This window comes from Arvicola amphibius, chromosome 7, assembly GCF_903992535.2.
Source record: "Arvicola amphibius chromosome 7, mArvAmp1.2, whole genome shotgun sequence".
Taxonomy (NCBI): Eukaryota; Metazoa; Chordata; class Mammalia; order Rodentia; family Cricetidae; genus Arvicola; species Arvicola amphibius.
Window position 1 is genome coordinate 61,444,942 of NC_052053.1, and position 15,560 is coordinate 61,460,501.

The window sequence follows — 15,560 nt, forward strand, 5'->3', positions numbered from 1 at the left end:
AGATTAGCTTGCCTGGGGGGGGGGAGTGGGTGTGACTTGTCTCTTAAAGGGACAGGACAGACCATTACATGGAGTGAAAAGTGAAAGAAAGCTCTAGCCCATGCCTCTGCCTTCCAGATGGTGAGGACTTGACAGTCTCTTCTCTGAGTGGCTCAAGTGATGTCCCTTCAGGCCTATGAAATACCCACAGTGGTGTATAGATGGGTCATAGGTGCAAAGGGATCTGTGTTTGCCTGTGTCAGGTCCAGTAGGAAACTAGAAATGCATGGAAGTCTGTGAAGCTGCAGTCATTCTTCATCAGACAGTCATCACTCTGCAACACAATGACACAACACTTAGGACCAACAACCTCCAGGAAGGCTCATGGTTCTAGAGGTTTTGGGCCACAGCTACCTGGAACCACTGTTCTGGGTTGTGATGAGGAAGATCATCATGGTGGTGAGCGTGGGGATAGCAGGGCAGCCCACTTCATGGTGGCTGGGAAGCAGAGAGTGAGGAGGGACCAGGACATGGGATATCATTTACAGGCAAGTTACCAATAAAAAACTCACTCCCTTTCAAATAGCATCAGATTATGCATCTATCAATTGATAAATCCATCCATTAGGTCATCCGTCACATGATCCAATACTTGCTGAAAGCTGCACCTCTGAATATTGCTCTGGGGATGAAGTCTTCAAGGAATGCATTTTAGGGAAACTTTTCGTAGCTCAGTTCTTAAAACCTCCATCCCACAGGAAAAGAATTGTGCCTTGTCCAGATGATGAGACAATGTTCTTATATCTTAGAGTCCCATGACCATACTGCTGTGCTTGGCTGTCACCAGGTCCTTGTCAGCTACAGCCACAGCTGTTTGCCTGTGGCATCCACCTGGGTGGTGAGCATCTGGGCTTAAAGGGGTTTGAAGAAGCTGCCAGCTGAAGCTATTTCTTTGGAATCTTACAAGGGCTCCTCTGCTATGAAACAGCTCAGCTCTTTGCAAATCTTCTTGCTTGTGGAAACAGCAAGAATTCTGTAGGAAGTGCTGAGCAAGACCCATCATGCAGAGGAGAGAGGTCAGGAAGGCAAGGGGCAATCACTTGAGAGAAGTCCTCTCCAACGTCTCTGCCAGCCTGTCCTCTTTGTTTCTGTTTGGTTCTTCATTACCAGTTTTTTCTAGAAAAAAAAAAACAGAAATTAGTCATTGACTTAAAGCACTGCTTATACTGCATGGCTTCCCTTCTGCCTGCGGCAGAATGACCTGGAGAAACAGCTGAAACAACCGGCCCACTGCCATGCAGGCTTCTGAAAAATTTTGCTTGCTTGCCTGCCCCACCTTGTGGTTTAGAGTATAAAATGAGAATACCAACTGGACCCAGGCTTGAAGGCTTCCAGGAGCTGCACTGGGTCCCCTCTAAAGATGAAATCTCTCCTTTGCTCTCATGGGTGTCAGTGCTTTTTCCAGAAAGATTCCTGGAACACCGCCACATGGGGGAACCCTTGGTGACCAAGAAGCCAAAAGTGTCCTGAAAGAGTCAGGACCTGGGAGATCAGGCTCTTGCTTTTCTGAGGAGAATTGTCACTCGATTCAAAACCACCCATGCAGAAGGGTCACCCTGGCATCTGGAGAAAAATCAACTCACAGGCTGCAATCACCAGAGTTGTTTGTCCCTGTGTCTGTGTGTTTTATTCTATGTGAAGATAAGGGGACATAGGACGCATTCACTTTCTCCCCAACCATTAGCATAGGAACAGAATTTGAGAGACTCTGAGTGAGTTCCCATCCTCTTGTATTTTTAACAGAATGAATGTTTCTATTACAGCTCTAGAGAGTTGTGCTTTCCCACCACCTAGCCTGGAGGTGGTTCATCTACCAACCTCCTTAGTGAGAAGATTGCTTTGCCCCATCCCCAGAATTTTGATTCAAAAGGAATCTGACAGTTCCCCAGCGCAGTCTGAGAGCCACAGTTCTGGTCCTGGAGGAGGCAGAGCCCCGGAGCAGTGTGAGTGTGGTCGCACAGGTGTGCCTGCTGGACTTTCTTGTCCTCAAATTCAAGGTCACATTGTAATAACCTGAGCAGTTCAGGCTCAGGGTGAACCCTAAGTCAACCATAGCACAGTCCAGAGGATGCATACCTTATCTCCGCTTTGTGAAGCTCAGGTGGCTCTGTGGACAGTCTGGTTTGGATAGATTAGAGAGGCATTCACTTCCATTGAGAAGATGTTTCCATAATATCTGGCGGCAGGCAAGCCTATAAGGCATTTCTTAATTGATATGAGAGGGATACAGGGATAATACCACCCTACACAGGTGGTCTGGGGTGCCATAGAAAAGCCCAGCTGAGCATGCCATGGTGGGCCAGCCAGTAAGCAGCACCCCTCCATGGCCTTGCCATCAGCTCCTGCCTGGCTTGAGTTCCTGCCCTGACCTCTTTCAGTGATGGACTACAATGTGCGAGTGTAAGCCAAGTAAATCCTTTCTTCCCTAAGTTGTTTTGGTCATGGTGCATATCACTGCAATAGAAATCCTGACTAAGATGCTCACCTTAATGGAACATTCTAATTTCTAATGGCCATGTAGGGAAACTAACTAAAAAGGATCCGGCATAGTGATGCCACTGCAGGTGTTCTGCAGCTGGATGGCTGGAATGAGCAAGCTTGACCTTGTGGGGTGCTCCTGCAGCTGGATGACTGGAGTGAGCAAGCTTGACCTTGTGGGGTGTTCTTGCAGCTGGATGGCTGGAGCAAGCATGCTTAGTCTTGCGGGGGTGCTCTTGAAGCAGGAGGACTGGAACAAGCAAGCTTGACCTTGTGGGGTGCTCCTGCAGCTGGATGGCTGGAATGAGAAAGCTTGACCTTATGGAGTGCTCCTGCAGCTGGATGACTGGAGCAAGCAAGCTTGTTTGCCCTTGCAGCAGAGGGGCAGGGACAGAAAGTCACATGACTGAGGAGGTGTGTCCCAAACCAGGCTCCAAGACCTTGTCCTTACTGAGTTTCCACTTCTTTTGAGTTTACCAGGCCTGGTGGCCTCAGGCTATCACCTGTCCCAACTCTCTGGTGGTACAGGGACAGATACTCCTCTGTTTTTCCTTGGTACCTCTCACAGGTTACAGCTCAAGCTTTCCCTCTGGGATGCTCTCCCAGTCCTGTCCCGGGGTACTTGCTACCTGTGGTGCTAGACCCTTAGGGTGTTTACTCCCTCAGTCTCTCAGGCATCTAGCCACTTCTCAATACAACACACTCCCTTGTTCAAATTCTACCCAGTTTTCATCTGACCCTATGTCCTACACTAGTGCCTTGTGTGGCATAATTATCATGTCCCCTCCGTCCACTCTCACTTAGACAGAGTGTATCCCTTGAAGCAAGCAGTGGGCACTCACCTTCTTATGCAGATCCTTCAATGGGCAGCACCATTTCTCTCTGGTCCATGGCCATTTGTACTTCCTTAGTGGCTCCCTGTTTGTAGGCTCACACAGACAGAGGGCATCCTATCCTGACCCCTGCTTAGCTTTTTCCAGGGAGATGCTGGAAGGCCCTGACCCCATCTCAAGGGTTGCTAGCTACAAAGGCTGGATGAGACTTACCTGTCAGTGTAGCTTGTCTTTCCACACAGGTCAGAATGGAAGGGACCAAAAGCTGGAAAGTCTCACAGATGACAAGAACTGTCTGCTATTTGTCTGTTACTTGTTTCTCAGCCCATGGACTCAAACATGAAGGTGTGATGGATCTTGCTCTGAAGGACCTACACCTAAATTTACAGGGAGAGCCTCCTCAGGTATGGGAATGGCAGCTCCAGCTTCATATGAAGATTCTTTCAGTTTTGTGAATTTTGTTTGCAAATACTTAGAAAGACACAAACTGGGGCACATTCTGCTGTGCATTCATCACATAATTTTTTCAAAGGGAAAGAGTATAGGTTTAAAAAAAAAGTAAAACTGCCCTTCCTTCTTCCTCGGCGCTACCTGCGAGGTGGCTGCCATTTCCTTTGTGGCATCATGGCTGCGCTCCGGCCTCTGGTGAAGCCCAAGATCGTCAAAAAGAGGACCAAGAAGTTCGTCCGGCACCAGTCAGATCGATATGTCAAGATTAAACCGAACTGGCGGAAACCCAGAGGTATTGACAACAGGGTGCGGAGAAGATTCAAGGGCCAGATCCTGAAGCCCAACACTGGTTACAGGAGCAACAAGAAAACCAAGCACATGCTGCCTAGCGGCTTCCGGAATTTTCTGGTACACAACGTCAAGGAGCTGGAGGTGCTGCTGATGTGTAACAAGTCTTACTGTGCTGAGATTGCTCACAATGTTCCCTCCAAGAACCGAAAAGCCATCGTGGAAAGAGCAGCACAGCCGGCCATCAGAGTCACCAGTCTCAACGCCAGGCTGCGCAGCGAAGAGAATGAGTAGATGGCTTGCATGCACATTTTATTTGTGTTTAAATAAAACCACAAAAACTGCAAAAAAAATGTAAACCTGAGAACATTCAGTTAATAACATTATAACATTATCTGTGTGAATGGCTGGTGTCAGGGCTGTGCCAGGCCATCTCCGGAAAGAACATGCCCTTAGTACCGCTCTAACCTGTACACGAGGACAGATCTGCTCCCAAGGTCACCACATTAAAAACCGCTGTAACTGCACAGGCCCCCACCCACAGCTGAAACAGGTGGCTGCTGCTGGCCCTGGCCTCTGCTTCCCTCCTGCCTGGCCAGTCCTCCACTCTCCCCAGGTGCCTCCCTGGATATTGACTTTTAAGGTCCTCACCCAAACTAAAGTCATTTCCTCTTCTGGTCCCACCCATCCTTCCCCCAGAGGAGAGTAAGCTCCCAGATTTCCGGTGAGGAAATGCAAGTTTACGTTTGTTTGAGGGGAGGGGAGGGAGGAAAGGACAGGCTTTATTATCTGAGCTGTGACCTTTAGGGTTGTGACTCTTTCCCGTCTGTCAGTCCTCCTGCCAACCAGCTCCTATGTGGCAGGGACGGTGGAAATCGGGGGCATTTGAATAACCGCACCTTCTCTTTGTCCTTCTGCTATCATAGGACCCCCTTCTTTCAAAATGAGAAGTTCCCCTTGAAATGCAGACCCAGTGGGAAATCTGAACCTTAGTCCTAACAAAATGAGAAGACTGGAAACTTAAGTTCTTTGAAGGCCTGGCCGCTGCTTCACAAATGGTGGTTCCAGCAGCGTCCCTAAGAGGAGGTTGGTGCTGACTGACCTGGATACAGGGAAATACAGACTTGTGCTTCACTTTGGCTCTGACCGCTAATGACCCTGTTCCTAAACACAGGGCCATTAGCGGCTCTCTCCTGTGCCAGCAAACGCTGAGAACAGGGGAGATTGAGAAGGGACCCAGAGACTAGGTAAGACAGCCTAACATTTTGTAGAGGAAAAATTCCAAGTGGACGAGAGTTGAGTGGACTGAAAGAGCAGTTACCAAGTCTGGGCTTGGGTGATTTCTCAGTTGCTTAGTGTATTCACCTTTCTTTGTTGAGCATGAAAAATTGCAGCAGGCAATAGCGACATCTGCTGTTCAGAACTGCTTCGAACCAGACAAGGAGAAAGCAGGAACTCCAGCTCCCGCCTTCACAGTGTTTCCACAGAAACCAGGTGCTGCAGTCCGGGTTATCTTCCTAGGTAGTATTGGGGTACTTGATTTTTAAGACAGAGCAAGCACATCAGGCGTTTTCTTCGTTACTCATTTATCTGGCTAGTAGTCACTGTAGCATTCTTGGACCAGATGATACAGACTAGAGGGACCCACGGCTCCCTCAGGCACGGGGACAGGACTTAAACATTCTTGAGTACCAGATTCCGCTAAACCTTTGCTAGCAATAGCCATTAACTGCCCCTTTTAATTTTAATTTTCCTTACATTAGCTAAGATCGGGTGCCAGGGAAGTTCTGCTCCCTGGTTAACAGCTGTTAGACGCTTCCCTTTTGCTTCAGGTGCCTGGCCAGGTGCCTGGAGTGAGAAGCTACCAGTGGCTTTGACTTCGGCAGCTGCTGCTTCGTTCAACCTGCACTGGGGGCAATTTCACTGTCACAAGTCTCTGTGCTCTAAGTGACTCTGCAGCCTTTTTGCCCCAGCCAGAGAGGGCGCATTCCTCTGACTGGCCCCAAAGAAGACCCTTGATTAGTTCAAATAGAGTCATTTGCATGAAGCACACCTTAGGGTTTTCAGTTTGCTTTTGGAATTCCTTGGGAGACATCTCCTATGCCTCCCAGCCACTGAAACAGTAGGCGCAGTAAAAGGCTTCTGTGGGGTGTCTCCCAAGCCCACCCTTTGTTATTAGAGCATGCTGATGTGGTTACACAAGAGAGCACAGTGAGGGTGGCACCTGAGAGGCTGGGGAGATGACACTGACTGCTGTCCTAGAAGGCCTGGGTTCGAGTCTTAGCACTCACAAGGCTCATAACTATAAGTCCAGATCTAGGGGATCTGACACCCTTTCCTGTGTTTCACTGGTAGTGGACACCCATGTGATACGCAGACATACATGGAGCCAAATACACATACATAAAATAACAAAAGTTATTTTTTTTTTTAAAGAAGGTAACTGAAGAATTTGAGAAAGCAGCCAGAACAGACATGATGGGAGCAGGGTCTTCAGAGACAACAGGAGATGGCGGAAGTAGAGGAGAGGTGAATACAGGCAGAAAGCCGAGGTTGAAGACAAGACAAAAGAATATGAAGAGCCAGAGAAGACAACCGTGGGACCCAGTTGTTGGGAGAGTTCCAAGGTGCTGTCAAATCCTAGTGTTCAGTGGTCTCAGACTCTGGCCTAAGGACTGGGCCACTGGCTACAGGGGAGGGGTAAAGCTTGTTGCTGTGTGGCTCCGTACTAGCACCCATGCCTTTTCAGGAGCTGTAGAGTTCTTGCAGGTGTCGCCTGCTGCTGCTTGCTGCTTCTGCTCATTACAATAGCCACCAAATGCTGAGGTCACTGGAGATTATAGCCCAGAACTTAGCTCCAGTCTTAGTTCTTAGAGCTGTGTCTCTGGCTACTGAGCATGAAGCAATGGGGTCTGATCTCTCAGTATTTGGTGTTACAATCCTCTGGATCTGCCACTTTGGTACACAGGTTCATTTATGGGCCCATGGTAGCCAATGTTGGAAGAAGTTTTCCTACCCATGATTCCTATCTGGAATGAGCAAAAGGCACCAGCCAGCTCTTAGTAACTAGTTTTAAGAGAATACAATACAATCAATGTCCTACACACAATGGCGCCAGATTTTACTGATTGTTTCTACACAATGAAGGTGTCAAATCCTCAATAAACAACTGCTATACCTGAGTTTCTAACACATTTATGCACTGAATTATGTTTCCCTAGACGCTAAAGTCCCAAGTCCCAGTACCTTTGACTGTACTACTACTAGGAAATAGGGCTTTTGCAAATCACTAAGTCAATATGATGTCGCTTGTTGACTCCATGGAGAGGAACACCTGGGATGGCACACAGGCAGGTGGCACACAGGCATGAAGACAGGAGCTGGGACAATGCATCAGTAACCTGAATGTTGGGTTTCAATCCACCTCAAGAGTTAGCTGTACCAATCTCGGCCATATGCCCAAAGGATGCTCAACCATACCACAAAGACACTTGCTCAATTGTGTTTATAGCCACATTATTCATAATGGCCATAATCTAGAAACAACCTAGATGCCCCTCAACTGAAGAATGTATAAGGAAATGTGGTACATCAACACAATGGAGTATTTCTCAGCCATGAAAAACAATGACATCATGAAATTTGCAGGCAAATGGATGGAACTAGAAAAAGATATCCTGAGTGAGGTAACCCAGACCCAGAAAGACAAGCATGGCATGTACTCACTCATAAGTGGATATTTGCTATAAAGTAAGGGATAACTATGCTATAATTCACAGCCCCAGACAGGCTAGGTAACAAGGAGGGTCCAAAGATGGATACATGGATTTTCCTGGGAAGGGGAATTAGAGAGATCTCCTGGGGTAAATTGGGTGTGGGGTTGAATGGGAACATGGTGGATTGGGTTGAGGAGGTAGGACAGAGGGGAGTAATTAATGAAAGAGATGTATCGATAATGTATGGGGCATTTTGTAGTTAGGGAAAAACTTGGTGCCAGGGAAACTCTCGGGAAAGACTCCAGCTAAGACTCCTAAGCAATAGTGGAGAGGGTGCCCGAACTGGTCTTACCCTGTACTCAGACTGGTGACGAACCTATTATCATCAGAGAACCTTCATCCAGTAACTGATAAAAACAGATGCAGAGACCCACAGCCAGGCACTGGGTCAAATTCCAGGAATCCTGTTGAAGAGCGGGAGGAAGGATTGTATGAGCCGGGGTTCAAGGTCATGAGTGGGGAACCCACAGAAACAACTAACCTGGGCTCCTGTGAGCTTACAGACTCTGGGCAGCTAGGGAGTCTTTGTGGGATTAATTTAGGCCCTCCACATATATGGGACAGTTATATAGCTTGGTCTATTTCTGGGACTCCTCGTAGTGGGATCAGGGCCTATCCCTAAGGCTTGGGCTGGTTTTGGGGAACCTATTCCTCATACTGAGTTGCCTCACCCAGTCTTAGTACAAAGGGAGGAGCTTAGTTCTACCTCAACTTGATATGCCATGCTTTGTTGACACCTGTGAAAGGCCTGTCCCTTTCTGAACAGAAACAGAGACAGGAGAGGATGGGGGCACAGAGAGGAGGCAGTGGGAGGGAATGAAAGGGGAGGAGGGAGGAGAAACTATGGTGGGCATATAAATAAATGAAAAAATAATTAATAAAAATAATAAATAACCTGAAAATGCTGAAGATTACCATTCAGCTTCTAGAAGTGAGGAAACAGATCCCGAATTGGCTGCCTCAAAAGGGAGCAACCAACCTGGAATCCACTGTGATTTCAGGCTTCTAAGATGCCCAGAGACCAATTCCTACTCTTCTAAGCCACACAATCTGTGGTGTCATGGCAGCCTTATGGCATGTACAGGCACTGATTATGGTTTCAAGGGTCAGCTAACTCCGTAACTGCAGCTGGATAGAGGCATTTGCTATTGAACTACAGAACACAAGAAGACACTCATTCCAATTACCAACTATGTGACTTCAAAGATCAAAGATGTACAGCCTTGCTATAAAACAAAAACTCAAACCTGCTTGTGGCTGGTATGCCCTTGGTCAAGCTAGTGTACATGAACACAGCCTAGAATCAGAGGGGGTGTTGAGCAGACAGTCCCACCACAAGGAAAGCAATAGCGTTTGCCTTCATATGATACAAGCATAGAGAGATATTGGCCAGCCCTGCACAGAATGAGGCCACAACCATGAATTCTCAAGCATTTGTCTCTGTGCCTTGGGCAGCTGACTGCACAGAGCAAATCTAAAGTTTGCTGGTTCAGAAACATAAGGGCCAGGGATGAGCATCCTTATTTTATCAAGTTCTCCAATGACTCTGATGTGTATTTAAGTTTGAAAAACACTGCCCTGACAGCTTTTACAATGATGGCTTAACATTAAATCAAGCTATGTGCTTTCAATTGGGCAAGTGTTGCCAGCCTATAATCCCAGCGCTCAAGGGACTGGGGCAGGAAGTCTGAGATATCAAAGAAAACCTAGGTTACATAATGAGTTCCAGGCCAAGACTACATAGGAAGACCCTGTCACAAAAAAGAAAAAACTGAACCAGGTATAGTGGCCTATACCTTTAATCCCAGCACTTGGGTGACAGACAGGTATGACCAGTCTTTGAGACCTTGCCTCAGAAAAATAAAGAAAGAAAGATAGAAAGGAAAGATGTGTTCTTCTTTGACTTCTTTATAATCTAAACATAACCCATCCATTGTTAGATTCTTTTTCTTCATCCAGTTGCTGCTGAGAGACTCTGTGGAAATTTCAGACTATGTTCTCCTCTTAGCCAACTATTGGCCCTTCTTAGCCTGTGTGAGTGCGTGCTCAACTCTACAGTCTGGAAGGCCGAGTTCCTGTCTCAGGCTAAGCTGGCAGCAAAAGTCTACCAGCCATGAAACAATAGCCCAGGAGGATCGTGTCCTATGTCCTCAGGTCAACAAGGGAAACACCATCCCATCTATGATGAATGCCTGCTTCACCCCTTACTCTAGGAGCTCTTGTCTCTCTTAGGGGCTGTGAGGGACCAGAGAACAGTCTAACAAACTTTGTTAATAGTCAACCAAGTATTCCTCAGATATCCTGATGGTTGGAGCTAAAGCTTTATTGAGAAATTCAGTAAATATTATAGCAGATGTCCCTATCTAACCCAAAGAAACTAAAGAAACTGGTGATGGAATGTCTTCCTCTAAGTCCAGAATGCTTTTTTTCTCTACCCCAGAAAAAGTTAATAAGCATTTTCAGAACCTTGCCAAACATGCATTCGCTGATCTTCTTGGGCCAGTTGGCCATATGTTACCCCATAGCTCCAAATCCACCCGCTTTGCTCTCCTGAGTTAGGTTGGAGCCTTGCCCTATGATGTTGCCTTCCTGGAAGGCACAGAGTTGAACCTTGACAGTAGAGGACGTTGGAGGGCGCTAGAGAAGGCAGGTGCTTCTGAATCTCCCAGGATGCCCTTGATTTGCCCCTTTTCCAAGATCTTCCAGCTCTGGTCCAGCTCCTATATCAGTTCAAAACAACATAGGGATATAGCTCAGTTGATACAAAGTCCCATCCCTACCAATGCACAACATCAGAAGCTAACCTGTAGCTCCACCTAGTGTCAGGACATTGGCTTTCAGGCAATCACTCTTTTAAAAAATTTATTAGATTTTAAAAAACATACCAATCCAAGTTCCTACTCCTTCCCCTCCTCCTATTCCCTCCACACACCCTCCCACCCCACTTCCATCTAATCCTCAGAGAGAGTAAGGCACACTGCCTTGTGGAAGGTCCAAGGCCTTCCCTACTATATCTAGGCTGAGCAAGATATGCATCCAGAGAGATTAGGATCCCAAAAAGCCAGTAGATGCAGTAGGGATAAATCCTGGTGCCACTGCCAGTGGCCCCTCACTCTGCCCCAGAATTCAACTGTCTACCACATTCAGAGGGACTAGTTTGGTTCTATGCTTGTTCCTTCCCAGTCCAGCTGGAGTTGGTGAGCTCCTATGAGCTCAGGTAAACTGTTTCAGTGGGTTAACACATGATGGTCTTGACCTCTTTGATCATATTCTCACTTTTACCACTCTTCAACTTGACTTTGGGAGCTCAGTCCAGTGCTCCAATGCAGGTCTCTGCTTTGTTTTCATCAATTGCTGGATGAAGGTTCTATGGTGATATTTAAGATAATCAGTCTGACCAGGACAAGCCAAGATTGAGCCCCCTCTCCTCTATTGCTTAAGGTCTTAGCTGGGGTCATCCTTGTGGATTCCTGGGAATTTCTCTAGAGCCACGTTTCTGCTAATGCTATAATGGCTCCCTCAGTCAATATATCTCCTTTCTTGCTCTCATCTCTGTCCTTCCTTCATCTTGACTATCCCATTTTCTCAAGTTCTCCTCAACCCTCCCCTTTTCCCCTCATGTTTCCCTTCTACCTTCCCTTATACCCCCACCCCATGCTCCCAATTTTGCCAGGCAATCTTGTCTGTTTCCAATTTCCAGGTTGATCTATGTATTTTTTTTTGGGGGGGGGCGGTTCACCTTTATTACTTAGCTTCTCTAGGATCATGAACTATAGGCTCAATGTCCTTTGCTTATAGCTAATATCCATTTATGAATGTGTATATACCATATTCATCTTTTTGGGTTTGGGTTACCTCACTCAGGGATAGTGTTTCCTAATTCTATCCATTTACATGCAAATTCACAGAGGTCATTGTTTTTTATCGCTGAGTAGTTCTCTAACGTGGTAATGTGTCATATTTATTCATTCTTTGGTTGAGGGGGCATATAGGTTGTTTTCAGGTTCTGGCTATTACAAATAATTCTGCTATGAACATAGTTGAACAAATGCTTTTGTAGTATGTTTGAAGCATCTTTGTGGTATATGCCCAAGAATGGTATTGCTGGATCCTGAGGTAAGTTATTCCCAATTTTCTGAGAAACCCACCATACTGATTTCCAAAGTGGTTATTAACAAGTTTGTGTTCCCACCAGTAATATATGAGTGTTCCCCGTACTCCACATATTCTCCAGCATAAGCTATCATTGATGTTTTGATCTTAGTGTAAGATTGGTATCTCAGAGTTGTTTGATTCGGCATTTCCCTGATGTCTAAGGATGATGAAATTTCCTTAACTATCTTTTGGCCATTTGAAATTCTTCTGTTGAGAATTCTCTGTTTAGTTCAGTACCCCATTTTTAATTGGGTTATTTAGAATTTTAACGTCTAATTTCTTGAGTTCTTTAAATATTTTGGAGATCAATCCTTTGTCTGATGTGGGGTTGGTGAAGATCTTTTCCCATTCAGTAGGCTGTCTTTTTGTCTTATTGATTGTATTCTTTGATTTAAAGAAGCTTCTAGTTTCAGGAAGTCCCATTTATTTATTGTTGCTCTCAAAGTCTGTGCTACTGGGGTTATATTTAGGAAGTGGTTTCCTGTGCCCATGCATTGAAGACTACTTTCCACTTTCTCTTCTATCATGTTTCAGTGTGTCAATTTATATTGAGGTCCTTTTAATCCATTTGGACTTGCATGGTGCATGGTGTGATAGATTTGGATCTATTTCTTATTCTTCGACATGTTGGACATCTAGTTATGCCAGCACCATTTGTTGAAGATACTTTCTTTTTTTCATTGTATAGTTTTAACTTCTTTGTCAAAAATCAGGTGTTCATAGGCATGTGGATTAATATTTGGGTCTTCTATTTGATTCCATTGGTCAACATCTCTGTTTTTATGATAATACCAAGCTTTTTCCACTACTGTAGTTCTGTAATAGAGCTTGATGTCAGGGATGGTGATGCCTCTTTAAGTTCCTTTATTGTACAGAATTGTTTTGGCTACTCTGGGTTATTTGTTTTTCCATATGAAGCCGAGTATTGTTCTTTCAAGGTCTGTGAAGAATTGTTTTGGGATTTTGATGGGAAATGCATTGAATCTGTAGATTGCTTTTGGTAGGATTGCCATTTTTACTATGTTGATCCTACCTATCCAAGAGCATGGGACATCTTTCCATTTTCTGGTATCTTCTTCAATTTCTTTCTTCAAAGACTTAAGTTCTTGTCAAATAGGTATTTAACTTGTTTGGTCAGTGTTACCCCAAGATACCTTTATGCTATTTGTGGCTATTGTGAAAGGTGATGTTTCTCTAATGTCCCTCTCAGCTTCTTTATTATCATTTGTGTATAGAAAGGCTACTGATTTCTTTGATTTGATCTTGTATCCTGCCACATCACTGAAGGTATTTATCAGTTGTAGGAATTCTCTGGTAGAGTTTTTGGGTCACTTATATACCCTATCATTTTATCTGCAAATAACGAAAGTTATTTATTGGAAAGGACTTCTTCCTTTCCAATTTGAATCTTCTTGATCCCCTTTTGTTGTCTTATTGCTATTGCTAAAACTTCAAGAAGTATGTTGAAGAGATATGTAGAGAGTGGATCGCCTTGTCTTGTTCCTGATTTTAGTGGAATGGCTTTGAGTTTTTCTCCATTTAATTTGATGTTGGATGTTGGCTTGCTGTATGTTGCTTTTATTATATTTAGATATGTTCCTTGTATCTCTGATATCTCCAAGACCTTTATCATGAAAGGGTGTTGGATTTTGTCAAATGCTTTTTCAGCATCTAATGAAATGATGATATAGTTTTTTCTTTCAGTTTATTTATATGATGGATTGCATTGCTAGATTTTCATATGTTGAACCATCCCTGCATCTCTGGGATGAAGCTGACTTGATCATGGTGGATGATTTTTTTTGATGTGTTCTTGGATTTGGTTTACCAGTATTTTATTGAGTATTTTTTCATCCTTGTTCATAAGTGAGATTGGTCTGTAATTTTCTTTCTTGGTGGAGTCTTTGTGTTGTTTTGGTATCAGGGTAACTGTAGCTTCATAAAAAGAGTTTGGCAATGTTTCCTTCTATTTCTATTATGTGGAATTCTTTGAGAAGTATAGGTATTAGCTTTTCTTGGAAGTTTTCGTATTCTGCACTAAAACCATCTGGCCCTGAGCTTTTTTTGGTTGGAAGGTTTTTGATGACAGTTTCTACTTCCTTGAAGTCTATAGGTCTGTTTAAATTGTTCACCTGGTCTTGATTTAATTTTGGTATATTTTATCTATCTAAAAATTGTCCATTTCTTTTACATTTTCCAATTTTGTGGAGTACAGCCTTTTGTAGTATGACATAATGATTCTCTGGATTTCCTCAGTGTCTGTTGTTATATCCCCCTTTTCATTTCTGATTTTGTTAATTTGGATATTCTCTCTCTCTCTCTCTGCCTTTTGATTAGTTTGGATAAGGGTTTGTCTATCTTGTTGATTTTCTCAAAGAACCAGCTCTTTCATTGATTCTTTGTATTATATACTTTGTTTCTATTCTGTTGATTTTAATCCTCAGTTTGATTATTTTTAGTCTTCTACTCCTCCTGGATGAGTCTGCTTCTTTTTGTTCTAGAGCTTTTGGGTGTGCTTTTAAGTCACTAATGTGAGATTTCTCCATTTTCTTTATGTGGGCACTTAGTGCTATGAACTTTCCTCTTAGCACTGCTTTCATAGTGTCCCATAGGTATGAGTAAGTTGTGCCTTCATTTTTGTTGAATTCAAGGAAGTCTTTAATTTCTTTCTTTATTTATTCCTTGACCCAGGGGTGCTTCAGTAGTTCACCCTTCAATTTTCATGAGATTGTAGGCTTTCTGAGAGTAGTATTGTTGACAAATTCTAACTTTAATCCATGGTGATCCAATAAGATACAGGAGGTTACTCCATTTTTTTTTGGATCTGTGGAGGTTTGCTTTGTTACTGAGTATGTGAACAATTTTAGAAAAGGTTCCATGAGGTGCTGAGAAGAAGGTATATTCTTTTTGTTTGGGTGGAATGTTCTATAGATGTCTGTTAAGTCCATTTGATTCATGATATCTGTTAGTTCTTATTTCTCTGTTAAGTTTCTGTATGGTTGACCTGTCCATTGGCGAGAGTGGAGTGTTGAGTGTGTGGGGTAATAATGTTTCTTTTACATATGTGAGTGCTCTTGTATTAGAGGTATAGATGTTCAGGATTGAGACTACATCTTGATGGATTGTTCCTGTTATAAGTATAAAGTGTCCTTCTCCATCTCTTCTGACTGATTTTAGTTTGAAATCAATTTTGTTAGATATTAGGATAGCTACACCAACTTGTTTCTTAGGTCCATTTGATTGGAAAGCCTTTTTCCAAACCCTTACTCTGAGGTAGTGTCTGTCTTTGAGGTTGAGGTGTATTTCTTGTATACAGAAGAAGGCAGGCTCCTGTTTTCATATCCATTCTGTTACCCTGTTTCTTTTTATAGGTAAATTGAGTCCATTGATATTAAGTGATATTAATAACAAGTGGTTGTTAATTTCTATTATTTTTAGGTAGTAGCGTTTGTGTGTTTCCCTTATGTGGGCTATACTGGTGGGGGGTTATCAGATACTGTATTTTTGTGGGTGCAGTTAGCTTCCTTAGGTTGAGGTTTTT

At 44.1% G+C, this 15,560-nt stretch overlaps 1 protein-coding gene across 1 annotated transcript; it reads left to right on the plus strand.

Moving 5' to 3' along the window:
• Nucleotides 1-3,974: 3,974 nt before the first annotated feature.
• On the plus strand, nucleotides 3,975-4,382 carry LOC119820006 (60S ribosomal protein L32-like). Its single transcript, XM_038338234.1, has one exon. The coding sequence runs from the start codon at nucleotides 3,975-3,977 to the stop codon at nucleotides 4,380-4,382; it is 408 nt and encodes a 135-aa protein (XP_038194162.1).
• The last annotated feature ends 11,178 nt before the right edge of the window (nucleotides 4,383-15,560 follow it).